The 27,767-nt window shown below is 40.6% G+C and overlaps 1 protein-coding gene across 1 annotated transcript; it reads left to right on the top strand.

Annotated features, from left to right (window-relative positions):
• The first annotated feature begins 2,053 nt into the window (after positions 1-2,053).
• Positions 2,054-25,853, top strand: plekhd1 (pleckstrin homology domain containing, family D (with coiled-coil domains) member 1). Its single transcript, XM_063007396.1, has 14 exons — positions 2,054-2,153; positions 2,234-2,373; positions 3,771-3,864; positions 5,066-5,155; positions 5,255-5,331; positions 6,532-6,623; positions 9,497-9,549; positions 11,470-11,564; positions 13,134-13,227; positions 15,284-15,444; positions 20,678-20,810; positions 23,093-23,237; positions 24,214-24,357; positions 25,592-25,853. The coding sequence occupies exons 2-14, from the start codon at positions 2,267-2,269 to the stop codon at positions 25,750-25,752; spliced, it is 1,446 nt and encodes a 481-aa protein (XP_062863466.1). The 5' UTR covers positions 2,054-2,153; positions 2,234-2,266; the 3' UTR covers positions 25,753-25,853.
• Positions 25,854-27,767: the final 1,914 nt, after the last annotated feature.

Here is a 27,767-nt window from a genome sequence, read left to right as displayed (position 1 = left end):
CAAAGAAAATATAGTGCACCAGAAATGAGAGCAACCTATACTTACCACTCCACATTGAGTGCCAAAAGTCTGAGACTAGTAGTGAACATGCTTCTATTTAGCATTTGTCTCTAATTACAAATCTCAAACTAATCTTTGCCACATCTACTGAAAGACCAACAGAGATCAATGAATGTTGACTTAGCATGGACTTTCCTCCACAGTCATCTAACCTAAACCCCATTAAGCATTTATTGGGCCACTTAAAGACAAAGTGAAGCATTCAGTAACATCACAAGATGCTCTTTGATCTGCTATTCTCCACAGAAACCTTGTGAAGTAAATGTCAGGTTGAGTGCATTCTTACATACAGGTACATGCAAAATAGGATCGGTTTCAAAAGTGGCCTCAGACATTTGGCCCCTGCTACACCCTGCATTTATATGTATGGCATCTAGGAAGCACCTTTATCCAAACTAAGTTACAATTGTAACTAATTACAGTAAAATCAATTCAGGGTTAAGAGTGTTGCTCAGGGGCCCAACAGTGGCAACTTGGTAAAGGTGGGGCTTAAACCAGTGACCTTCCATTTACAAGTCCAGTACTTTAACATGTGAGTTACCACAATCCAGTGGGTAGCACTGTCGCCTCACAGCAAGAATGTCCTGGGTTCGATCCCCAGGTGATGCGGTCCGGGTCCTTTCTTTGTGTAGTTTGCATGTTCTCCCCGTGTCTGTGTGGGTTTCCTCCGGGTGCTCTGGTTTCCTCACACAGTCCAAAGACATGCAGGTGAGGTGAATTGGAGATACTAAATTGTCCGAGACTGTTCGATATAACCTTGTGAACTGATGAACCTTGTGGGCAGCGTCCTGTGACCACTGATGAAGGTCTAGAAGATGACCAACTCGAACAGCAGCAATAGATGAGCGATCGTCTCTGACTTTACATCTACAAGGTGGACCAACTAGGTAGGAGTGTCTAATAGAGTGGACAGTGAGTGGACACGGTATTTAAAAACTCCAGCAGCGCTGCTGTGTCTGATCCACTTATACCAGCACAACACACACTAACACACCACCATGTCAGTGTCACTGCAGTGCTGAGAATGATCCACCACCCAAATAATACCTGCTCTGTGGGGGTCCTGACCATTGAAGAACAGGGTGAAAGCAGGCTAAAAAGTATGTAGAGAAACAGATGGACTACAGTCAGTAATTGTAGAACTTCAAAGTGCTTCCATATGGTAAGTGGAGCTGATACAATGGACAGTGAGTGTAGAAACAAGGAGGTTGTTTTAATATTATGGCTGATCAGTGTAAAATGTTATAATTGTATTGTTATTATTTTTATATTACTATTATTACATAGTATTTGTGCAATACCAGGACCCAAATAATAATAAATAAATAAACAAATTAAATTACTGGTTTTCAGAATGAATTAACTAGAACCATGCATCTAGTTTGGATTTTATTAAAGTGATCAGCACTGGGTCATTTTATTATATCTAATTTCCCTGGATTTCCTCCATGTTTTTTGTTAATTGGTCAAACTTACAATCATGTATGATTAATTTCAGTCCCTGTCCCCCAAAAAGGATTTGTAAAAACACCTGACGATGTAACTGGATACAAATCCATTAAGTGTTAAGTCTATATGTCTTCATCTGTACTAAATGAATGCATTCAATACTCTCAGATCTGCACTATATAGTCAGTAGAAATAAGGAGTGATGGCTTGCCTGCCTGTCCCTAAAGTACATCAATGAAAAACAAGTGCGACTGTGAACCTGAAATGCAGATCCAGAAAGGCTGCAAAGCAGATTATTGTGCTTTAAAAGTGCCCCATTGCTCTTCTGTGGAGATGTGAGTGTAACTTTAGGCTTAGTTATTAAATCCAGATGTCTGTTGCAAGTGCAGTGATCTGAGAAACAGCTTCTCGTATGACTTATCTATTGATTTTCCAACAGATTTAGAAAGTCATATTTTAAATCCACTATTTGCATCTCCTAGCTTTCCCCTCCATCACTCCTTGTGTTTCTTTTTCTCTCTCTGTGCTCTGTTCATCACTGCTTTTAGGTTTCAGTACCAGCTTACACCGCTATTGACCTGCACATCATTCTGCCTCGTTGACTTATTGGAAGTTGCTCTAATTGACTGTCTGGCTGTGTATGGGTGTGTATTTGCTTTAGAGTATATCCTGTTATTGTGAACCCCTCCACCTCTCTCTGAAAAAGCCTACTGTGTTTCCTCAGCCTAAGCCCTTGTTATTATCCCACTGAAGCTCTATGGAGCAGGCGGACTCGGACATCTTGGACATCAGCACTAAGGTGCAGCTGCATGGAGTGCTCTGGAAAAGATCCTTCGGACGACCCTCGGGCAAGTGGTCTCGAAGGTACTAATACGGTCTTCTATCAAGACGGAGTTTTTGCGATAACATAAGATCTATTTTTTAATTTATTCTGAGCATTTAAGTAAATTTGCATGTTTTTTATTGTCTTCATTTTTATTCTTTTGATGAAAGACGTTTATTGATAGTTGACAATGTAAAGTAGGTATTATGTCGGCTAAAACAGAGCATAACAAATGTTATAACGGAATGATGGAAAGAAAATATTACATTAGTGATTTAATGTACACTTGGATTACAATATCATTCATAAGATTGTTACATTTACATTTTCAATATTTGACAGATGCTTTTATCCAAAGCATGCAATTAAGGGTCCATTTACAAGTCCAGTACTTTAACCTGTGAGTTACCACAATCCAGTGGGTAGCACTGTCATCTCAAAGCAAGAAGGTCCTGTGTTCGATTTCCAGGTGGGGCGGTCCAGGTCCTTTCTGTGCGGAGTTTGCATGTTCTCCCCGTGTCCGTGTGGGTTTCCTCCGGGTGCATGCAAGACATTCAATTGAGGTGAATTGGAGACACTAAATTGTCCAAGACTGTGTTTGATATAACCTTGTGAACTGATGAACCTTGTGGGCAGCGTCCTGTGACTACTGATGAAGGTCTAGAAGATGACCAACTCAAAATAGATGAGCGATTGTCTCTGACTTTACATCTACAAGGTGGACCAACTAGGTAGGAGTGTCTACTAGAGTGGACAGTGTGTGGACACGGTATTTAAAAACTTCAGCAGCATTGCTGTGTCTGATACACTTATACCAGCACAACACACACTAACACACCACCACCATGTCATTGTTACTGCAGTGCTGAGAATGTTCCACCACCCAAATAATACCTACTCTGTGGTGGTCCTGTGGGGGTCCTGACCATTGAAGAACAGGGTGAATGCAGGCTAAAAAGTATGTAGAGAAACAGATGTGACAGTCAATTATATCTAAAAGTATACAGTCTATGCAATTAAGGGTTAAGGGCCTTGCTCAAGGGCCCAACGATGGCAATCTGGCAGTGGTGGGGTTCGACCCAGCAACCTTTTGATTAATAGTCCAGTACTTGTATTTAATTGAAAACAACATTGAATTTTATTATTGTTTATTCTAAGTAAAGTATAACTCATTGGGTACATGGACATATTTAATCATCATAGAACTGAGGACACTTTTAGTTGTGTAAGTAAATTTTCCTTTAATGCTTGCTTTATTTTATGCAGGTTTATCAAGAGTCCCTGAATCTTTTGATAGTTTAATGGACTGTATATGGGGCAATTTCCTACAATAGTGCATTTAGAAACATTGTTCTCAAACTATCCGCTCATACAGCTGAATGTATTAATTGATGACATTTCTTTGCCATTATGACTAATATGTAACTAAATCAAATAGATTCTTCATCATTAAAGACAGCTTCCTGCTCTACTATGCTGAAAATGAGAAAAGAAACTTTGAAGCTAACAAATACTTCAACATTCATCCTAAGGTATGTACTCACGTTTATTTATATATAGGATTTTATATTAAAAATAATGTAAATGTAATAGAAAATGACACTTACATGAACTTGCTCAAACAATTTGATTAAATGATGTAAATGCAGGCCCAGTCTCCTCTTCATTGTGCTTACTTACTTTAACCAAAACTTTAAGGACCCTGCCTTCCTCAAGCATGTTATTTAACAGGCACTGTTGAGGGCTTCCTATGTTTAATTTCTATACAGTCTACAAAGTGCCACAGTGGCTGAAGGTTTGCATACCAACCTTGCAGGTGCTTAACTTGATTTTACTCATCAGTAGTTTGACGACCAAAACCAACTGATTAGGCAAGTGTAACTGATGTTTAGAGGTTGTCTAGTTTGTATGAAAGACTATGGATAAAACAGACTACCAATGCTCTAGTATGTCATTTAATTTTGTGGCAAGGCCTTCACATTCCTCATTAGTGATTGGCCACATTTGGTGTCTTCTATTAGACTGAGCCACAAGCATTACAGTTAAAATGTCTAGTTTAGACAAGTGAGCTCCTGGTAAATCAGGCTAAAATTAGGCTTTTGGGATTAAATAAATTTGGGTGAACTCTGCCAAGTGGTTGTTCCAGAAGCTTGTTGATGCTAAAAGTGGCTAATCAAGTCTCAAATCTAATGGCAACAATGCTGATGGACTCAGACAGCAACTCAAACAGCAGCAATAGATGAGCGATCGTCTCTGACTTTACATCTACAAAGTGGACCAACTAGGTAGGAGTGTCTAATAGAGTGGACAGTGAGTGGACATGGTATTTAAAAACTCCATCAGCGCTGCTGTGTCTGATCCACTCATACCAGCACAACACACACTAACACACCACCACCATGTCAGTGTCACTGCAGTGCTGAGAATGATCCAACACTCAAATAATACCTGCTCTTTGGTGGTCTTGTGGGGGTCCTGACCATTAAAGAACAGGGTGAAAGCAGGCCAAAAAGGTATGTAGAGAAATAGGTGGACTACAGTCAGTAATTGTAGAACTACAAAGTGCTTCTATATGGTAGGTGGAGCTGATAAAATGGACAGTGAGTGTAGAAACAAGGAGGTGGTTTTAATGTTATGGTTGATCGGTGTGTTTGTTTCAGCTTGCTTCACTTCTTTAGTCTGGCATCCTTTTCTTACTTGCTGATTTACTTTTTAATTGATTGTTTCTCCTAGGGTGTTATCCCTCTAGGTGGGTGTGTGGTTGTGCCAAAGGAACAGCAGGGCATGCCTTTTGCCATGGTTATCAACCACGAGGATTTTAACGTATGATCTATTTCTCTTAAGCATACAACACCTGTTAATCCATAAAAGTCAATAACTTAGATACATATTCAAACTTTTTGCTTGTATACTTCATCACAGGGATGCATTGTGTTAGCAGCAGAGACGGAGTCTGAGCAGACCCAGTGGCTGGAGATGCTGCAGGAGTCTGGAAAAGTGTAAGTGGAAAAATAAGACATCACTGCATGTAGAAGTCTACTATCAATTTTTAAATTGAATTACACTGATCAGGAATAACATTATGACTGATTTCCTTGTTTCTACACTCACTGTCCATTTAATCAGCTCCACTTACCATTTAGAAGCACTTTGTAGTTCTACAATGACTGACTGTAGTCCATCTGTTTCTCTACATACTTTTTTTGCCTGCTTTCACCCTGTTCTTCAATAGTCAGGACCCTCAAAGGACCACCACAGAGCAGGTATTATTTAGATGGTGGATCATTCCCAGCACTGCAGTGACACTGACATGGTGGTGGTGTGTTAGTGTGTGTTGTGCTGGTATGAGTGGACACAGCAATGCTAATGGAGTTTTTAAACACCTCACTGTCACTGCTGGACTGAGAATAGTCCACCAACCAAAAACATCCTGCCAACAGCACCCCATGGGCAAGCGTCCTGTGACCACTGATGAAGGTCTAGAAGATGACCAACTCAAACAGCAGCAATAGATGAGCGATCGTCTCTGATTTTACATCTACAAGGTGGACCAACTAGGTAGGAGTGTACAGTGAGTGGACACAGTATTTTTAAACTCCAGCAGCACTGCTGTTTCTGATCCACTCAAACCAGCACAACACACACTAACGCACCACCACCATGTCATTGTAACTGCAGGGCTGGGAATAATCCACCAGCCAAGTAATACCTACTCTGTGGTGGTCCTAACCATTAAAGCAATTGTAGGCTAGACAGTTTCAATTGCTGTTTGTTCCAATGCAGAGAAATCGGGTTAAACAGCCCTATAAGGAAACAAGTTTATTGTGTATATAGCATTTAATTGGAATCTTTAATTGGAAATTGCAGTTAAAATAAATTTACATGTAAACACATTTTTGGCAGGAGATATTAGATGTTAGGTGTTAGAAAAAAAGCTATTTTGAACAATCTTTGTGGTTTCATTACTGTATTTTTCCCCAAAACTGATAAAAGCAATAGAGGATAAAAACAATATAAAACTCCAGGTCATGTTTTTAATCTCTTCTCTCACTTTCTCTTGCTCTCTCTCTCTCTCTCTCTCTCTCTCTCTCTCTCTCTCTCTCTCTCTCTCTCTCTCTCGCCCTCTCTCGCCCTCTCTCTCTGCTTTGTTGTATATGATGACAAAGCATGTATTTTGCTTTGTGTTGATCTATTTTTAGCACATGGAAGAACGCCCAACTGGGAGAGGCTATGATTGAGAGTCTGGAGGCTCAGGGACTGCAACTAGCTAAAGAGAAACAAGAGTACCTGGGTGAGACTTACAAATGCACCACAAGAACAGATTTAGTTTTTTAATGAAGGCAGCATTAGGATTATAAACTCTTAACTCTGGTGTTTCACAAATAGAATGTGAAACAAACATTTCCCATTTAATAAAAATAACAATAATCTAGAGCAGATGCCATGCCTTTATTTGTCGTAAATACATATACAGTAGACCCTTGACTTACGAATTTAATTGGTTCCGAAGGGCTGTTCTTAAGTCAAAATGTTCGTTAGTTAAACCTATTTTTCCCATAAGAAATAATGTAAATGGAATTAATCTCTGCCAGACCTCCCAAACCACCTTCTTACCTAACCTTTCTAATGTCTTAAATGGTCTTTTTGTCATAAATACAAGTATATTTTCCCTTAAATCTTAAATTATAGAATAGACATTAATGTAATAAACAATAATAAACAACAATACACAGTAGTACTGTACTGTACATAAAAAACACATCACATTTCAGTACAGTACGTGTGCTGTACCATACACCATAATAAATTTCCTTCTTTTTTTATCAAATGTATCTACCAGAAACAACAATAACTCTCATATTTCTCTATTATTTCCTTCTTTATTTCAATAGTGTTGTATTTTGTAGGTGTAATTGCACGAAAGAAGGAATACTTTACTCAGTGGTTTCCTTCTTCTCTCTCACCCATTTTAATATTGAATTTTACAAAATATAAAGAAAACACTGCTGCTGTCCGATTGTTCGTTCACTGTATATATATATATATATATATATATATATATATATATATATATATATATATATAGATAGAGAGAGAGAGAGAGAGAGGGAGAGAGAGAGAGACGGTTGGAGTTAACTTGTTCGTGACATGACGTGTTTTGCAAATTTCGGTTCGTAATCCGAAATTTGTTCGTACTTAAAGTTGAAAAAGATCGTTCGTAACCTGAAATGTTCGTATGGTAAACCGTTCGTAACCCAAGGGTCCACTGTACACATGAACAGTACAATAAATTTTTTTGTTCACATGTCAAACCCTTTTTGGAAGCTACGGTCACAGCACAGCAGCAGCCGTTGTACAAGAGGGTTAAGGGCCGTGCTCAAGGGTCCAACAGTGGCTGCATGGCAGAGCTAGAATTCGGACCCACAACCTTTTAGTTGGTAACCCATAGCTCTACCACTAGACTACCACTGTCCCGGTCTTTATCTTGCTGTAAACTAAATGTTTTACCCTCAGGAAAATGACCAGTATGGTTATACCCACACAGGACAATGCAGTGCTAAATTTTGTTTATCTATCACTGTTTTAATGTGCTTTACTTTTTACGCCACATTTCTGATACTTACTGATACAAAATTTACAAATACATAATATTTTAGGTAATTACTATTACACTATTATGACAAAAACTGAGCCGTGTCATCAGAGATAATCATAGCCCCTTTTCACAGTACCCTACAGTACAATTCGGTACCCATTCAAATCCTGAACTATTCATGCCATTCTAGTTCACTGAAGGTAAGGCACTGATTGCATTTTCCATCACATTCTGAGAACAAACACACCACATTAACTGTAAACAATAGCAGTACCAACAACAAGAGCATTTCCAGTTTGCCCTGCTGTCCTGCCTTGCTGTGTTTAAATTCCTGTAGCCCAGTTTAAGTTGCTTTTTAATGGCACAGCTGCAGCTGGGTTTTGGACAGTATGGTGCTTGTATTATCTCACTCCAGTAGCGATTCTGTTTAAACAGTCAGCAGTCTGCACTGATTTATACAGTAGACTTAGTTCCTGGTCAAGAAGAGTAAACAAAATTAGCACAGGTACAGTAGATACCACGGCAGTCATGGGAGACCATAGGAGTCACTTGGCAATATAAACAACTACTAAATGTGGGGTCGTGGGTGGCACCGCACCATAGGGTACTATTCAGTAAATAAGGGGTATACACTGATAAGCCATAATATTAAAACCACCTCCTTGTTTCTACACTCACTGTCCATTTTATCAGCCCCACTTACCATATAGAAGCACTTCGTAGTTCTACAATTACTGACTGTAGTCCATCTGTTTCTCTGCATGCTTTTTAACCTGCTTTCACCCTGTTCTTCAATGGTCCAGACCACCACGTAACCACCACAGAACAGGTATTACTTGGGTGGTGGATCATTCTCAGCACTGCAGTGACACTGACATGGTGGTGGTGTGTTAGTGTGTGTTGTGCTGGTATGAGAGGATCGGACACAGCAACACTGCTGGAGTTTTTAAGTATCGTGTCCACTTACTGTCCACTCTATTAGACACTCCTACCTAGTTGGTTCACTTTATAGATTTAAAGTCAGAGACTCATCTATTGCTGCTGTTTGAGTTGGTCATCTTGTAGACCTTCATCAGTGGTCACAGCATGCTGCCCACGGGGTGCTGTTGGCTGGATATATTTTGGTTGGTATACTATTCTCAGTCCAGCAGTAACAGTAAGGTGTTTAAAAACTCCAGCAGCGCTGCTGTGTCTTATCCACTCATACCAGCACAACACACACTAAAACACCACCACCATGTCAGTGTCACTGCAGTGCTGAGAATGATCCACCACCCAAATAATACCTGCTCTGTGGGGGTCCTGTGGTGGTCCTGACCATTGAAGAACAGGGTAAAAGCAGGCTAAAAAAGTATGTAGAGAAACATGTGGACTACAGTCAGTAATTGTAGAACTACAAAGTGCTTCTATATTGTAAGTGGAGCTCATAAAATGGACAATGAGAGTAGAAACAAGGAGGTGGTTTTAATGTTATGGCTGATCGGTGTATGTCTGTAACACTTTCAACCCTGTGTTATTGGGGATCATGGTGTATTTGACCCATTGCAAACTGCTTCTTTTACTTTCAGATAAACTGATGGAGGAGACTGAAGAACTGACCTTACAGAGAGAACAGACAGCGGTTGGTTTATAAATATTCTTTATTTCAGAGATGACCAAAAGTATGTGGACATCTGATCTTGAGCATGTTGAAAATTCTATTCCAAATCCATTTGCATTAATATGACTTTGGCCCCCTCTAAGGCCGAACAACCTTCATTTATCTGGGAGGGCTTTACACAAGATTTTGAAGTGTGTCTATTAGGATTTGTTCCTATTCAGTCAAAAGAGCATATGTCAGGCATAAGGTCAGGCACTGATGTTGGACAACAAGGCTTGGCTTGTCCAATCAACAGTCCAATCTATGAATCCATTGTGGTTGAGGCCAGTTCAAGCCACAGGACTTGTAAAACCAAGTCTTTGTTTGGGGAATGCCCTCACTGTGACCCTGTCACGCAGCAAAGTTAAAAAAATATATATTTATATAATTATTTTTAACATTAGTTAGCAATAGGTGTTGCTGAAAAACTCAGTAACTAGAAGGAATGTCCACATACTTTTGGACAAGTAGCTTATATACAGGGGTTGGACAAAATAACTGAAACACCTGTCATTTTAGTGTGGGAGGTTTCATGGCTAAATTGGACCAGTCTGGTGGCCAATCTTCATTAATTGCACATTGCACCAGTAAGAGCAGAGTGTGAAGGTTCAATTAGCAGGGTAAGAGCACAGTTTTGCTCAAAATATTGCAATGCACACAACATTATGGGTGACATACCAGAGTTCAAAAGAGGACAAATTGTTGGTGCACGTGTTGCTGGCGCATCTGTGACCAAGACAGCAAGTCTTTGTGATGTATCAAGAGCCACGGTATCCAGGGTAATGTCAGCATACCACCAAGAAGGACAAACCACATCCAACAGGATTAACTGTGGACGCAAGAGGAAGCTGTCTGAAAGGGATGTTCGGGTGCTAACCCGGATTGTATCCAAAAAACATAAAACCACGGCTGCCCAAATCACGGCAGAATTAAATGTGCACCTCAACTCTCCTGTTTCCACCAGAACTGTCCGTCAGGAGCTCCACAGGGTCAATATACACGGCCGGGCTGCTATAGCCAAACCTTTGGTCACTCGTGCCAATGCCAAACGTCGGTTTCAATGGTGCAAGGAGCGCAAATCTTGGGCTGTGGACAATGTGAAACATGTATTGTTCTCTGATGAGTCCACCTTTACTGTTTTCCCCACATCCGGGAGAGTTACGGTGTGGAGAAGCCCCAAAGAAGCGTACCACCCAGACTGTTGCATGCCCAGAGTGAAGCATGGGGGTGGATCAGTGATGGTTTGGGCTGCCATATCATGGCATTCCCTTGGCCCAATACTTGTGCTAGATGGGCGCGTCACTGCCAAGGACTACCGAACCATTCTGGAGGACCATGTGCATCCAATGGCGGTGCCGTGTATCAGGATGACAATGCACCAATACACACAGCAAGACTGGTGAAAGATTGGTTTGATGAACATGAAAGTGAAGTTGAACATCTCCCATGGCCTGCACAGTCACCAGATCTAAATATTATTGAGCCACTTTGGGGTGTTTTGGAGAAGCGAGTCAGGAAACGTTTTCCTCCACCAGCATCACGTAGTGACCTGGCCACTATCCTGCAAGAAGAATGGCTTAAAATCCCTCTGACCACTGTGCAAGACTTGTATATGTCATTTCCAAGACGAATTGACGCTGTATTGGCCGCAAAAGGAGGTCCTACACCATACTAATAAATTATTGTGGTCTAAAACCAGGTGTTTCAGTTATTTTGTCCAACCCCTGTATGTAAGACATCAACTACACCTATTTTTGTACTGTTCTAGCAGGCATTCAATGTGTGTAATACAGCCATTAATTTGCACGTAGCATATGATTTTGCATTCGCTTGTACATAAGCATCCATCTAGAAATGAATGACAATGCTTTGCATGCTGTTTCATTTACATGTGTGTTGCAGGAGCTGGAGCGGCTGAATCAGGTGCTGGAAGAGGAGAAGCAGAAGTTTGAGGAGGTGCTGTTGGAGCTGAGAGCCGAGCAGGAGCAGATTAAGCAGTGAGTCTTGGTCTCTTTTTTACACATTGCAAACCATAAAACGTGTATAGTGAGTCAGGCTTTCTTGTCAGAGATAAGTGCCCAACCTGCTTTTTAACTAAAACGGAACAAATTCCCACAAACATGCTACAAAAGCTTCCAAAAAGGGGAACTGTAATGAGGCTGGCATGTTCTCCCATGTCATTGTGGATTTCCAGATTTTTTACACCTCCCAAAAACCTTACGCCTAGTGTTTAGTATAGATGAATGAAAAATAAGTATAGAGGTTGCAGACACAAATCTTTTGCACCCACTGTAACTGATAGATAAATGAATGAATGAATGGATGAATGAATTAAAATAACTATAGTGCTTCTACACTCATATTATTTGACCCCCACTGAAATGCTATAGTGCGCCTAGTGTTTCAGATAGATAAATGAATGGATGAATGAATTAAAATAACTATAGTGCTTCTACACTCATATTGTTTGACCCCCACTGAAATGCTATAGTGCGCCTAGTGTTTCAGATAGATCAATGAATGAATGAAAACTAAAAATAGTGGTTCTACACTCAGATTATTTGACCCCACTGAAATGCTGTAGTGTGTCTAGTGTTTCAGATAGATGAATGAATGAATGAATTAATGAATGAATGAATGAATGAAACATAAGTATAGTGGTTCTACACTCAGATTGTTTGACCCCACTAAAATGCTATAGTGTGCCTAGTGTCTCAGATAGATGAAGGAATGAATAAATGAATGAATGAATGAATGAAAATAAGTATAGGGGTTCTACACTCAGATTGTTTGACACCCACTGTAATGCTATAGTGCACCTAGTGTTTTGAATGAATGAATGAATGAATGAATGAATGAATTAATTAATGAAATTAAAAATAGGGGTTCTACACTCAGATTGTTTGACACCCACTGAAATGCTATAGTGTCCCTAGGCTCAGATTGTTTGACCCCACTGCTGTAGTGCGCCTAGTGTTTCAGATAGTTGAATGAATGAATGAATGAAAAATAAGTATAGTGGTTCTACACTCAGATTGTTTGACCCCACTAAAATGCTATAGTGCACCTAGTGTTTCAGATAGATGAATGAATGAATACATGAGGGAAGAATAAATATAGTGGTTCTACACTCAGATTGTTTGACCCCCACTGTAATGCTATAGTGCGCCTAGTGTTTCAGATAGATAAATGAATGAATGAATTAATTAATGAATGAAAATAAGTATACACTCAAATTGTTTGACCCCACTGAAATTTTATAGCACACCTTGTGTTTCAGATGAATGAATGAATGAATGAATGAATGGAAAAATAAGTATAGTGGTGTTACACTCAGATTGTTTGACCCCACTGTAATGCTGTAGTGCACCTAGTGTTTCAGATGAATGAATTAATGAATTTAAAACTAATTATAGTGGTTCTACACTCAAATTGTTTGACCCCACTGCTGTAGTGCGCCTAGTGTTTCAGATAGTTGAATGAATGAATGAATGAATGAAAAGTAACAATAGTGCTTGTAGACTCAGATTGTTTGACCCCACTGTAATGCTATAGTGTATTTCTAGGGATCTGGATGGGACATCTCAGTCGCTGAAAGGAGTAGAAACTGAAAAAGAAGAGCTTCACAGTCTGACCAGTCGACTGCAGCAGTCTCTTGAGGTACCCTGTCCAACTTCTGAAACACGATGAATATACTTATTGAGAGGTTTTTTATTTTTTAATGGTAAGGAATGTTAAGGAATATGGGTGGGGGGTGGGGGGGGGGTGTATCATCTAGATGGTCTGATTTACTGTAGCAATGCAGATATATGTCAAATTAGAAGGAATAAAACAACATAAAGCATCAGAAGGGAATGTTGGACCACTACAAGCTTCCAAAACAGCTTCAACGTGCTTTGGCATACATTAAATTCTACTACTTTAAAGCCAGAGAGAGATGCTGATATGGATTCTGATGCCACCGACCCCCTGCTGCACTAAATAATCAAATATGAATTTCTCTGAGCCTTGCTCTTCTCAAAATGGCTGCTGTAAAACATATGTGGCTATCGAACCTATTTATTAAGTTATTAATCACACCCCGCTAATTCTAACATTTTCTGTATTGTAATTATATAACCAAAAGTATGTTAAAAGTGTTTCTTCCTTTAAAGCTGTAATATAGAATAGAATAGAATGCCCTTATTTGTCATATACACTGATCAGCCATAACATTAAAACCACCTCCTTGTTTCTACACTCACTGTCCATTTTATCAGCCTCACTTACCATATAGAAGCACTTTGTAGTTCTACAATTACTGACTGTAGTCCATCTGTTTCTCTACATACTTTTTTAGCCTGCTTTTACCCTGTTCTTCAATGGTCAGGACCCCCACAGGACCACCACAGAGCAGGTATTATTTAGGTGGTGGATCATTCTCAGCTCTGCAGTGACACTGACATGGTGGTGGTGTGTTAGTGTGTGTTGTGCTGGTATGAGTGGATCAGGCACAGCAGCACTGCTGGAGTTTTTAAATACCGTGTCCACTCACTGGCCACTCTATTAGACACTCCTACCTAGTTGGTCCACCTTGTAGACGTAAAGTCAGAGACGATCGCTCATCTATTGCTGCTGTTTGAGTTGGTCATCTTCTAGACCTTCATCAGTGGTCACAGGACGCTGCCCACGAGGCGCTGTTGGCTGGATATTTTTGGTTGGTGGACTATTCTCAGTCCAGCAGTGACAGCAGTGCTGCTGTGTCTTATCCACTCATACCAGCACAACACACACTAACACACCACCACCATGTTAGTGTCACTGCAGTGCTGAGAATAATCCACCACCCAAATAATACCTGCTCTGTATAGTCCTGTTGGGGTCCCGACCATCAGTAGCTTGAAAGGGGGCTAACAAAGCGCGCAGAGAAAGGTGGACTACAGTCAGTAGAACTACAAAGTGCTTTTATCTTTTATATGGTAAGTGTAGCTGATAAAATGGACAGTGAGTGTAGAAACAAGGAGGTGGTTTTAATGATATGGCTGATCAGTGTATATATATATATATATATATATATATTTATTATTATTATTATTATTATTATTATTATTATTATATTACCAAAAATATGTTAGTTTCTTCCTTTAAAGCTATAATAAAGAAATAAAGAATAGAATAGAATGCCTTTATTTGTTATATATACTTATACAGATGTACAGTACAACAAAATTCTTTCTTCACGGTCAGAGCGCAGGGTCAGGGTCATAGGGTTAAGAGCCTTTCTCAAGGGCCCAGCTGTGGCTGCATGGACTTCACTGTTGCAACAAAGTTAACAATAGGTATGGTTAAAATACCTGAATGTAATTATTACAAGGGCTTCCACATACTTATAGACATCTAGTTTATGTTATAGTAGTATAACAATACTGTGACTGTTCCTCTTAGAGTTTATTTTATCTATAAGATCTTGTGACTATGATGGCCATAGTATATGATTTATACTATGTGTGCATACCCTGTGCAGTGGGGGAATTGTCATCCAGAAAGTGACCACTACCATCACTATAATAATGTTCCATGAGATTAGTCACTTGATCAGTCAGAATTAACATGAATTTGCAGTAATGAAAATTGGAGCCAAACCCTCCTTGATTTATTTGATTTATGCAGAACTAAATCAGTACGTGTCTGACACAGACAGGTGTAACATTTACACACTGTTTTTGGAACCTTTCAGGAACTGTCTAAGGAGAAGCAACGCACTTTGGATCTGCTCAAAGAGACGGATGGGTTTGAGGTTGATTTCTTGAAACCTGAGGAGCAGCTACAAAGTACCCTGCGAAATATTGAGGAGCACATGATGTCTCTGCTTTTAGAGAAGAAGCAGGCTGAGGAGAGGTAAGAAACTGATGGTGTTTAGTCAGAGAGCCAATCATTCTTAAGAGAAACATCTAGAACATCTAGAATTTGATCTTTGTTAATATTTTATGTTCATGACACAGGGTCAGTGGTCCTTATAGATGTCTGAAAATGTCTCCAAGCAAATTTTGCATTATATTATTAGTCAAAAAAGGAAAAAATATACTCACCGGATGCAAAGTACTGATCCAAAACTACACTATATTGCCAAAAGTATTCACTCACTCATCATTGAATTCATCACTTCCATGGCCACAGGTGTATAAAACCAAGCACCTAGGCATGCAGACTGCTTCTACAAACATTTGTGAAAGAATGGGTCGCTCTCAGGAGCTCAGTGAATTCCAGCGTGGTACCGTGACAGGATGCCACCTGTGCAACCAGTCCAGTTGTGAAATTGTGAAACTGTCAGTGGTATTATATTGAAGTGAAAGTGATTGGGAACGACAGCATCTCAGCCACCAAGTGGTATGCCATGTAAAATGACAGAGCGGGGTCAGCGGATGCGCAGAGGTCACCAACTTTCTGCAGAGTCAATCGCTACAGACCTCCAAACTCCATGTGGCCTTCAGATTAGCTCAAGAACAGTGTGTACAGAGCTTCATGGAATGGGTTTCCATGGCTGAACAGCTGCACCCAAGCCTTACATCACCAAGCGCAATGCAAAGCGTCGGATGCAGTGGTGTAAAGCATGCCGCTACTGGACTCTAAAGCAGTGGAGATGTGTTCTCTGGAGTGACGAATCACGCTTCTCCGTCTGGCAATCCGATGGATGAGTCTGGGTTTGGCGGTTGCCAGGAGAACGATACTTGTCTGACTGACGAGCGAATACTTTTGGCAATATAGTGGATGTGTTCTCTCTAACATAATGTCCAAGTGTTAAATCATATCCAAATCAATATCTATTATTATAGAACATAACATAGCATTCTTTGGTGCTAGCTTTAAATTTTCTGAAAAGGCTTTCCAGTCAAAATATTAGTACCATCCACCTATAAATACATTTTTGCCCAGACATTGTGTGGACATTTAAATTGAATATACAATGATCAGCCATAACATTAAAACCACCTCATTGTTTTTACACTCACTGTCCATTTTATCAGCTCCACTTACCATATAGAAGCACTTAGTAGTTCTACAATTACTGACTGTAGTCCATCTATTTCTCTACATACAGTTTTAGCCTGCTTTTACCCTGTTCTTCAATGGTCAGGACCCCCACAGAGTAGGTATTTTTTAGGTGGTGAATCATTCTCAGCACTGCAGTGACAATGACATGGTGGTGGTGTGTTAGTGTTTGTTGTGCTGGTATGAGTGGATCAGACACAGCAATGCTGCTGGAGTTTTTAAATACCGTGTCCACTCACTGTCCACTCTATTAGACACTCCTACCTAGTTGGTCCACCTTGTAGACATTAAGTCGGAGACGATCGCTCATCTATTGCTGCCGTTTGAGTTGGTCATCTTTTAGACCTTCATCAGTGGTCACAGGACGCTGCCCACGGGGCGCTGTTGGCTGGATATATTTTTGGTTGGTGGACTATTCTCAGTCCAGCAGTGACAGTGAGGTGTTTAAAAACTTTATCAGCATTGCTGTGTCTTATCCACTTATACCAGCACAACACACACTAACACACCACCACCATGTCAGTGTCACTGCAGTGCTGAGAATGATCCACCACCTAAATAATACCTGCTCTGTGGTGTACATACTGACCAACATGAAGAGTTAAGGCTACAACTACCATACTCTATATGGTAAGTGGAGCTGATAAAATGGACAGTGATTGTACAAATCAGGAGGTGGTTTTAATGTTATGGCTGGTCGGTGTGTGCACTGGAAGTATAGTAAATAACAGAAAGGTTAAATACTGTTAATCTGTCAAATATAAATGTCTTCGCATAAAGGATGTATTGCCAATACAAAAATCCATGTCAAATTTCTTCATTGGGATGAGCAGCTCTCCAACAGTACACGAGTCCACACTACAAAACACTCTGCCTTTTAGATTATACCTTGTTTAAGTGCATCTAAATAAATGGACATGCCTGCACACCTACTGCCACATTGACTGCCTCGCCCAGCCTGCCTCAGTGTTAATGGATGCTGGAGGCTAAAAAGTGGAAATGTTTATCGACTTGCAAAGCAGCATTATATTGATTAGACACCAACAAGCAGAACAGAAAACATTGACCAGAGGCTAGGAACGACTTTAAACACATGACCTGTGTCAGATGATCCTTGTTTTTTAGACTGCTTTTTAAGTACGCTCATGCATGTTAATGTAAAAGTACTTCACAGACAGCGTGGTGGCTCAGTGGGTAGCACTGTCACCTCACAGCAAGAAGGTCTTGGGTTATATTCACTGGTGGAGCAGTCTGGGTCATTTCTGTTTGGGTTTCCTCACACAGTCCAAAGACATGCAGTCAGGTTAATTGGAGTCATTGCCCATGATGGTGTTTGAACCTGAACTGATAAATCATGGGTAACCTGTAACTACCTGTCCTTTCATGAAAGGAACCAAAGTGTAAAACATGACATTAAAATAATAAATAATAATAAACAAATAAACAAGAATTATATTTAAGTAAAGCAGAAGTTACAAATAATTCATGGAGTGGATCTACAGCTACCCAGGGCAATTTTTTTACTGGAGTCTGACAGGGGTCTGTAGTTGGTCCTCTTCTGTTGTCTTATACACCATCTCCCTTGGTAAATATCCTTCTATGTCCTCTCCTACCAGTCGTATGTTGATAATACTTAATTCCTCTTGTCATTTTGTCCTTCAGACACCCAAGTTTCAACTCACACTGCTCTACATCTGGCAGATCTCATTGTGGAAGGCAACTCAAAGTCTTAAGCTGAACCCTAGTAAATCTGAGCTGATATTTATTCTTGGGGGTATGTTCCCATACCAAGGTCCTAACATCTCATGCAGTAGCACTCAGATCACATCATCTGAGAATGTTCAAAAACTTGGTTTCATTCTGGATAGCTAGATATCCTTCTCAGCTCATGTTGCTAACCTGACCTGATTATCGGTTCTTTCTCTACCATATTAGATCAGAGCGATCTGGCTGTTCCTCTCTATGTAGGCCACTCAGATTCTAGTCTACAAGGCTACAGTTGGACTACTGCAACTTCCTATGCCTATTTTGATCATCAGATCTCTTTAAGACACAAGTCTGGCTCATCTTAATTTTTCCCTTTGGAGTTTGCTCCGGTCCAAGAATTTCACTTCCAGCGGCGCAATACGAATGCCCCCGGCCGTCCCTCTTAATCATGGCCCTGGTTCCGGAAACCCACAAAATAGAACCGGAGTCCTGTTCCATTATTCCTAGCTCAGGTATTCAGACGAGAAGCGGCCTACTTTGAACACTCGAATTTTTTCAAAGTAAACGCTCCGGACCCCGAACCGGACACCCAGTCAAGGGCATCCGGGGGAGGCAGGGTCTGGGACAGGTGGTGGCTCGCTATTGGAGCTGGAATTACCATGCTGCTGGCACCAGACTTGCCCCCCAATGGGTCCTCACCAATGGGTTTAGGATAGGCTCATTCCGATTACAGAACCTTGAAAGAGACCTGTATCGTTATTTTTCGTCACTATCTCCCCGTGTTGGGAATGGGTCATTTGCGCGCCTGCTGCCTTACTTGGATGTGGTAGCCGTTTCTCATGCATCAAAGTTTTTTTTTTACTAGAAACCAGGTGGTGGAATAAACTTAATATAAACTAAATATGCTGCTGTCTTTAAATAATGACTTATGTCTCCCTTCAAAATTAAGTATTTAAGTAAAGACTAACCTTGAATTTATTGAAGGCTCTTTTATGCTGTTCTTCTACCCTTAATTTCTTTAAATTATCTTTAAAAATTAAAATATTAGACTAGGCACAATAAAATATTAAAAAAAGGACAAATTTAACCTGCTTAATCAACTAGCCCGAATCTTCAACAGGCTTAAACAGCTATTTAAATAAGTGGAATCTGTAGCCCCTGCAAGAGTTGGAAATAAAAACCTGCTGCTACAGTGGCACTTGTAGTGACACTGACATGGTGGTGGTGTGTTAGTGTGTGTTGTGCTGGTATGAGTGGATAAGACACAACAGCGCTGCTGGAGTTTTTAAACACCTCACTGTCACTGCTGGACTGAGAATAGTCCACCAACCAAAAAATATATCCAGCCAACAGCACCCCGTGAGCAGTGTCCTGTGACCACTGATGAAGGTCTAGGAGATGACCAACTTAAACAGCAGCAATAGATGAGCGATCGTCTCTGACTTTACATCTACAAGGTGAACCAACTAGCTAGGAGTGTTTAATAGAGTGGACAGTGAGTGGACACGGTATTTAAAAACTCTAGCAGACACACACTAACACACCACCACCATGTCATTGTCACTGCAGTGCTGAGAATAATCCACCACCTAAATAATACCTGCTCTGTGGTGGTCATGACCATTGAAGAACAGAGTAAAAGGAGGTTAAAAAAGTACATAGAGAAACAGATGGACTACAGTCAGAACTACAAAGTGATCCTATATGGTAAGTGGAGCTGGACAGTGAGTGTAGAAACAAGGAGGTGGTTTCAATGTTATGGCTGATCAGTGTATATTAAATACTGATGACCTTCGATCTGTTACACCTCAGTGCATTTATAACCGTCATGGTTTTTGATGGATATCATGACATGCACTTGAAACCTGCTGCTGAATTCTGTGGGCTTTACCTCACCTGAAATAATGCTGCAGAGGGAGAGTGAGCAGTATGTGTATTGAGATGATAAATAGACCACTGCGGCTTGGTGTCCCTCTACAAGTTGTGGAAGCATGATCAGTGTGTGTATAGAGTTGGTCCTTGTGGGCGAGTAACTGACTGACTGACTGAAACAAACTTTGCTGTTTAACGTGAGCCTTTTGCAGGCTGATAAAAAATGATTGTGGTTGTGAATTGTGTTGTGGGCAGTGGTAATTCAGTGGTTAAGGTAGTTGACTAGTAGTCAGAGGGTTGACTGGTCAAGCCCCCACACCAGGTTGGCACTGTTGGGCCCCTGAGCAAGGCCTTTAACTTGGTAATAATTGTCGGTTTTGTCTGGTAAATGCTGCAAATGGAAAGGGTGTGTCTTTTTTGTCTTGGTGTGTGTGTGTGTGTGTGTGTGTATACTGGTCAGTATTATAAATTAGTAAACTGTGTTCTGTGTCTCCCCCTGCAGGCTGAGGGAGAATGAGCAGCGAGCTCGGATGCTGCAGGAGGAGAGGGAGTTCTACTCGACTCAGGCTTGTGTTCTTCAGCAGTCTCTTACTCAGCTCACAGCTGACAAACAACAGGCTGAATCTGAGCTCAAGGTGAGACAGAGGATCATTAATAAAGACACACAGCATCATGGTTCAAATAACGCAGGGCTTGATTCTTCTAATTAATACTTGGATCCCCCAAAAAAGGGTAAAAACTAAAGTATGGTGGTAGTGGGTTGGGGGTTGTTAGTGATGGCTAGACGACTGGGTCATAGTAGCTCCAAAACTGTAGCTCTTGTGGGGTGTTCCCAGTCTGCAGTGGTCAGTATCTATCAAAAGTGGTCAAAGACAGGAACAGTGGTAAACCGGCGACAGGGTCATGGGCAGCCAAGGCTCATTGATGAACGTGGGGAACAAAGGCTGGCCGCTGTGGTCCGATTCAACAGATGAGCTGCTGTCACTTACCTGGAAAACACATGGCACCAGAATGCACTATGGGAGGAAGGCAAGCCGGTAGAGGCAGTGTGATGCTTTGGGCAATGTTCTGCTCGGAAACCTTGGGTCCTGCCATCCATGTGGATGTTACTTTGACACGTACCACCTACCTAAGCATTGTTGCAGATCATGTACACCCTTTCATGGAAACAGTATTCTCGATGGTTGTGGCCTTCTTCAGCAGGATAATGCGCCCTGCCACAAAGCAAAAATGCTTCAGGAATGGTTTGAGGTGTTGACTTGGACTCCAAATTTCCCAGATCTCAATCCAGTCGAGCATCTGTGGGATGTGCTGGACAATCAAGTCCGATCCATGGAGGCCACACCTCTCAACTTACAGGAGTTAAAGGATCTGCTGCTAACATCTTGGTTCCAGATTCCACAGCACATTTTCAGGGGTCTAGTGGAGTCCATGCCTCAATGGGTCAGGGCTGTTTTGGCAGCAAAAGTGGGACCAATACAATATTAGGAAGGTGGAATTCCACTGTATGTGATATGTTGTATGCATGTCTGCAAAGTGTTTGTGTGACATAGGCTGATATGGTGATGTGACCCAATTGTGATCTTTTCATGGGGTCCAAAATCTCTGTCAGTGCCTCTGGTTGTGGATCTTGGTTTTGTGCAAATGTAAATGCTGGTATTGTACAATCATTTTCTACCTTACGCAGATTAGATTTCATGAAGTTGCTTCACACCCAGTATTACTCTGCACTCACATCCGGCTATCACCGCTGTGTTAGTTCTTAGTGATACAAAATCAATAAAATGCATTTTCCATTACACTGAGATCTATTGAAACATCTCTCATCTTCTGAAATCTTCTGTAATGTCTATACATGGATTTTTCTGGTGCTAGTATATAACATAAGTTATATAACAGTTAATATGTAGGGGGGTGGACAAAATTACAAACACCATCAAAGAGGCGATTGACTACAAATTTGACTCCACCTCCTTGTTTCTACACTCACTGTCCATTTTATCAGCTCCACTTACCATATAGAAGCACTTTGTAGTTCTACAATTACTGACTGTAGTCCATCTATTTCTCTACATACCTTTTTAGCCTGCTACAGAGCAGGTATTATTTAGGTGGTGGATCATTCTCGGCACTGCAGTGACACTGACATGGTGGTGGTGTGTTAGTGTGTATTGTGCTGGTATTAGTGGATCAGACACAGCAGTGCTGCTGGAGTTTTTACATTCCATGTCCACTCACTGTCCACTCTATTAGACACTCCTACCTAGTTTGTCCACCTTGTAGATGTAAAGTCGCAGAAGATCGCTCATCTATTGCTGCTGTTTAAGATGCACATCTTCTAGACCTTCATCAGTGGTCACAGGATGCTGCCTACGGGGCGCTGGATGTTTTTTTGGTTGGTGGACAATTCTCAGTCCAGCAGTGACAGTGAGGTGTTTAAAAACTCCATCAGTGCTGCTGTGTCTGATTCACTCATACCAGCACAACACACACTAACACACCACCACCATGTCAGAGTCACTGCAGTGCTGAGAATGATCCACCACCCAAATAATACCTGCTCTGTAGTGGTCCTGTGGGGGTCCTGACCATTGAAGAACAGCATGAAAGGGGCTAACAAAGCATGCAGAGAAACAGATGGACTTTATGCAGATCGTCTCTGACTTTACATCTACAAGGTGGACCAACTAGGTAGGAGTCTCTAATAGAGTGGACAGTAGACAAACTATTGAGAATTGGCTTTATAAGAATCCCATTACAACTTACAATCATCATATTCAAACATTTACAAGATAGATTCCCTTGTCCCATAATGGACTGTAGACTGCAGTTCTGAAGGTAAACTCTGGCTCTTTTTCTTATGAGGTGCTTCCATTATTTTGTCCACTCCCTGTATCTGCGTACATGTATTTGTCAGGCTGAGATGGAGTCTCGTGCAGAGTTGGAGTGCAGGCTGAAACTGGCGGAGGAGGCTCTGAAAGATCTGGAACTGGGTCTGAACTGCATCGAGCGCAGCCGAGAGCGAGAGGAGAAGATGAAAGGAGATGTCAGCCATCTCCGCAGTGAGTTCACTAATGATTACACAGAAATATTCATAGTTTTTAGCTTTCCTACAGAATTCGTCCACTGATTTTATTTCCTTGTTAAATCAGCACTTATTTAAACTAAGTGACAATAAGGACCGACTATGAACAACATGTAAAAATTGTATTAGAACTATTTTAAATAATATGGGTCATGTTGTTTGTTAATACTTTGTAAAAACTTGAGTGATCTGAATGAAAAATGCAGGAGCAAAAAGTCCCAACAGTTTAAGAACAACATTTCCTGATGCACAGTTGCAAGTATTTTGGAATGTCACCATCTACATTTCATAACATTATCATAATTCTGGTCTATGATCTTTGAAACCTCATGTGGCAATTAAAAACCGGTGTGGTTCTGCAATGGATACAGCCACATGAATAGAACCACATTCTAAAAACAAAGTTTGTCACTGCAACTAGGAACTAGGCTGCTTTTGTACCAAACCATGATTACAATCACCTGTTGACATCCCCTGTTTGGAATCACATCATTATTTAGTTTTTTCACCTCATTACTAGCCCTAAATTGCCAGGAATGGAGGTTTATTAATAAATTAAATAAAGTTGAGCAGACAAACTATGAAATATCTCCGGTTCAAATTGTCTGAAATTAAATAAAAGTAAATGTAAGGAACACTGCTTTTTTATTTGCATTTTCCATACTGTCCCAACTTTTTCTGATTTGGGGTTGTATATTTTTGTCTGAAAACATTTCCCGTAAGGTCTTTTTACTGATAAATCATGCTCCTTCTGTTTTATGCTTCCACATTGCTTGTTGGAAATTGAGTACTGGTAAATTCCCTTTTTAAAAGTATCACAATCTAAAACACACCACAGAAGTAATGCTGGAAAAGTCAGGAAGTGTAACTTATTCGGTTTAAAAATGTGGTAATTTAGTATTTGGTATTTTAAACTACATTTACTCTCTGAACTCTTGTGTATTGTCTTCCAGAGTTCTTTGAGGAGTGTATCTCTGCTGCAGAGATTGAAGCTAAGCTTCCTGCCATCATGAAGAACGCTGTTTATCTCCATAAAGCCGCAACTCGCCGAATTAACAGCTGTCGAATCCAGAGACGTGCTTCCAGGCAACACTGGCGTAAGTGCTTTTCCTTTTTACATACGTATATCAGGTACACCAGCCAATTTTATACTCAGTTACATACAGTAGAAAAGCTGTTTGTTTTTCTGTACAGTAGTACCTTGAAACTCAACGTCACTTGGTTCTGGGTTGGGCATTGAGTTTCAAGATATTTTTTCCCATAAGGATGTATGGAAAACCTGTTAATGTGTTCCATGGTCTCGTTATTTCCTATGGAGTGTGACATGCACAAAGCTAAACGTGACTTACTGTACTAAAACAACTAGTAAGGAATGTCATTACTGGAGAGAACTTATGAGCAGTAATAATTAAGGGAGGTTTAGTGTTTCTACACAGACCAGGCATAACATTATGACCACTGACAGGTGAAGTGAATAGCACTGATTATCTCTTCATCACGGCACCTGTTGGTGGGTGAGAAATATTAGGCAGCAAGTGAACATTTCATCCTCAAAGTTGATGTTAGAAGCAGGAAAAATAGACAAGTGTAGGGAATAAAGCGAGTTTGACAAGGGCCAAATTGTGATGGCTAGACGACTGGGTCAGAGCATCTTCAAACCTGCAGCTCTTGTGGGGTGTTCCCGGTCTGCAGTGGTCAGTAATCTATCAAAAGTGGTCCAAGGAAGGAACAGTGATAAACTGGCAACAGGGTCATGGGTGGCCCAGGCTCATTGGTGCACGTGGTGAGCGAAGGCTGGCCCGTGTGGTCTGATCCAACAGACGAGCTACTGTAGCTCAAATTGCTGAAGAAGTTAATGCTGGTTCTGATAGAAAGGTGTCAGAAATACATCACAGTGCATCACAGTTGCAGGGCTGTTTTGGCAGCAAAAGGGGGACCAACACATTATTAAGAAGGTGGTCATAATGTTATGCCTGATGGGTGTATGTTGTTCTTTTAATACACTGAGTCACGTAAGGCTTTTTTTTTAACGATGAGCATTTTAGACTCTCTAGGAAAGCTTTCAGAGAGGATTTGACGGTTATTTCACACAAATGCAGATTCGTCTCATATTCGCACATGGCGTTTTACCGTACAGCTCAAGCCGAGCGCTGAGCACGTTGAGTTTAAAGGTACACATTTCTCGACTTTAAGTTTAGGGGACGTCGAGTTACAAGGTACTACTGTAATTCTTTGTAATAAACATTTATAGTTTATTAAAGCATTGGAATCCACTAAATCATTAATCTTGTACACAAAATGCTGACCATTCTCTCATTTCTTTGTTATTAGTCAAACACTCCCAGTCATTTGCTGGAGCACATGGTGATGCTCCAAGTGTGGAGAATCTGAAAAAACCCACTCGATGTCTGACCACTGACAGTTCCTCTAGACAGCGCAGCAAGGCTCACCATGCAATCAGCTGCCAAGACAAGGTGAAGTCAGAGGACTGAAGTGGGATGGATCAACATTTTTTCATATTTGTTATACCCAAATGACAAATGATTGCTGTCCAGTGCTGACAAGGGCTGTCAAAATAAATGTCACTTTTTCAGTGTTAAAATTTGTATAATATTAATGCATGGAAAGGCCAATATCCACCTTTAAATGTTTACAGTATTGTTTTGACTGTTGGAAATACCATCTGAAGGCGACGGTCGCATTTTTATACCGGCCAAGAGTAAATATTTTAAATATAGTTTTATTATGTTTAGAGGATCTTGCTATTCTGACTATATTGATCTGATGCTCATGCTTAACCAGAGTGTAAAGGTCTCTTTTGCAGTAGCAAGAAGGTAACTACCCATCTGCCCTGCCTTCCCACGACCAATAGTGTCAGTTGAGCGCCAAGAAAACAAGTGTATGAATTAGAGCTGAATCCTTTTTTAAGACACTAAGCATTGCCTCTGTATGATGTAGTAAAATTCCAAGATTCCTCACAAAGAAAAGTAACTGGATATGACTAGGAAAAAAACAGTGGACTTCACATATGTCAGAGGGTGCAAGTGATAGTCTGTGGTTCTCCTCAGTCCCGCCCATATGAACAACAGGCCAATCGTTGTTCATGTGGCCGCTCAGCCTCAGCCGGCAAGGCAGAGCTGAGATTCGACACGATGTATTCGAGATCCCAGCTCTGGTTCCAGCGTGTGTTTTTACCGCTGCGCCACCTGAGCGGCCACAAATTAATATCTTAAAATGTACAAATCAGTAATGATAAATGATAACGAACAAAATATTTTTGCTTGTATGTCTTTAAAGTAGCCAACCAAGTTTTTAAAAAGCATTATTTATGATAGGACACAACCCTTTGCAAGTAAATAAAAATAAACTTGCCAGCAATGAAAGAAGTTTAACCTCTCGTACATATAAAACTTGCTTACCTTCATCTTCAACTCAGCATCACTTGTTATTCCAATTTCCAACAGGAGAACTATGTACAGTTATTATGAAAATATATTATAAAATGTAAAACACGTTAGCCTAGAAACAAGTCCAAAAACAAGCCTAGCCGTCGTGGCCGTCTAACATTTGTCTATTGATGGGCGTGGCAACGGTGTCTTTTGGACTGGAAAGAATAACCTGTCAGTCACACTTTTGACAATGGGTTGGATGTGGTGGGAGAAGCTAGGCCTATTTATATTCCAGCCGCTTTGGAAAACAATAGTTTTAAGCCGCCAAAATGATTACAAACCAGCCCAAATTTTGTCCACCCGCCAAAGCGTGTTTTTCCCCGCCAATTTCCAAAAAAATCCACCCAATTTGGCGGAAAACCGCCCAATCTGGCAACACTGAAGTGGGGTGTATTAAGGTTCAAGACAATTACCAAATTAGACTCTTGTTTTTATTGCATTTTACAAAATGTCCAAGCTTTCCTGGAAATGTGGTTTGCAAATAAAATTAAAATGCAATTTTTATGGTATTTGACAGTCCTATTACTGACCTGCCCTATTTTTATCAACTAGCTCATAAAGCATGTTGATAAAGCTTAACTAAGACCCAACTAAGTATTACAACTGTTAGAACATCAAGTTCTTTTGAAGAAAATCTTGCTGCTCAGATCTTCTACTCCAGTGTCATTTACTGAATATGAGAAAAGTAGTTTTGAAAATCTTAAGTGTACACTGGGAGAGACCTAAACACAAGACAGTCATAGTAAGTCTTCCTGTTTATTCTATGAACCGGGCTAGCATTTATAGTTGGTGTAGTACGTGAGAAATGTAAGCCTATTTCTAAACTTGGTTAAACTCAAATGGTAGGCCATAAAGAACACTATTAATGAGGATAGCCTAGAGCCAAATGGTTAAGGTACTGGGGTAGGTGGGGACATAAAACCTGTTTCCACAGGTACTGTGGTTAACTATGGTTGGAATGTGTACCTCTGTTGCGGTACACAGCGGTCAAAGTAATAATAAGTGACCAAAAGTTTATGAACACCTTTATATTCTATCTATCAACAACATATAAACAT

Source organism: Trichomycterus rosablanca, chromosome 13, assembly GCF_030014385.1.
Source record: "Trichomycterus rosablanca isolate fTriRos1 chromosome 13, fTriRos1.hap1, whole genome shotgun sequence".
NCBI lineage: Eukaryota > Metazoa > Chordata > Actinopteri > Siluriformes > Trichomycteridae > Trichomycterus > Trichomycterus rosablanca.
This window is presented reverse-complemented; position numbering and strand designations above follow the sequence as displayed.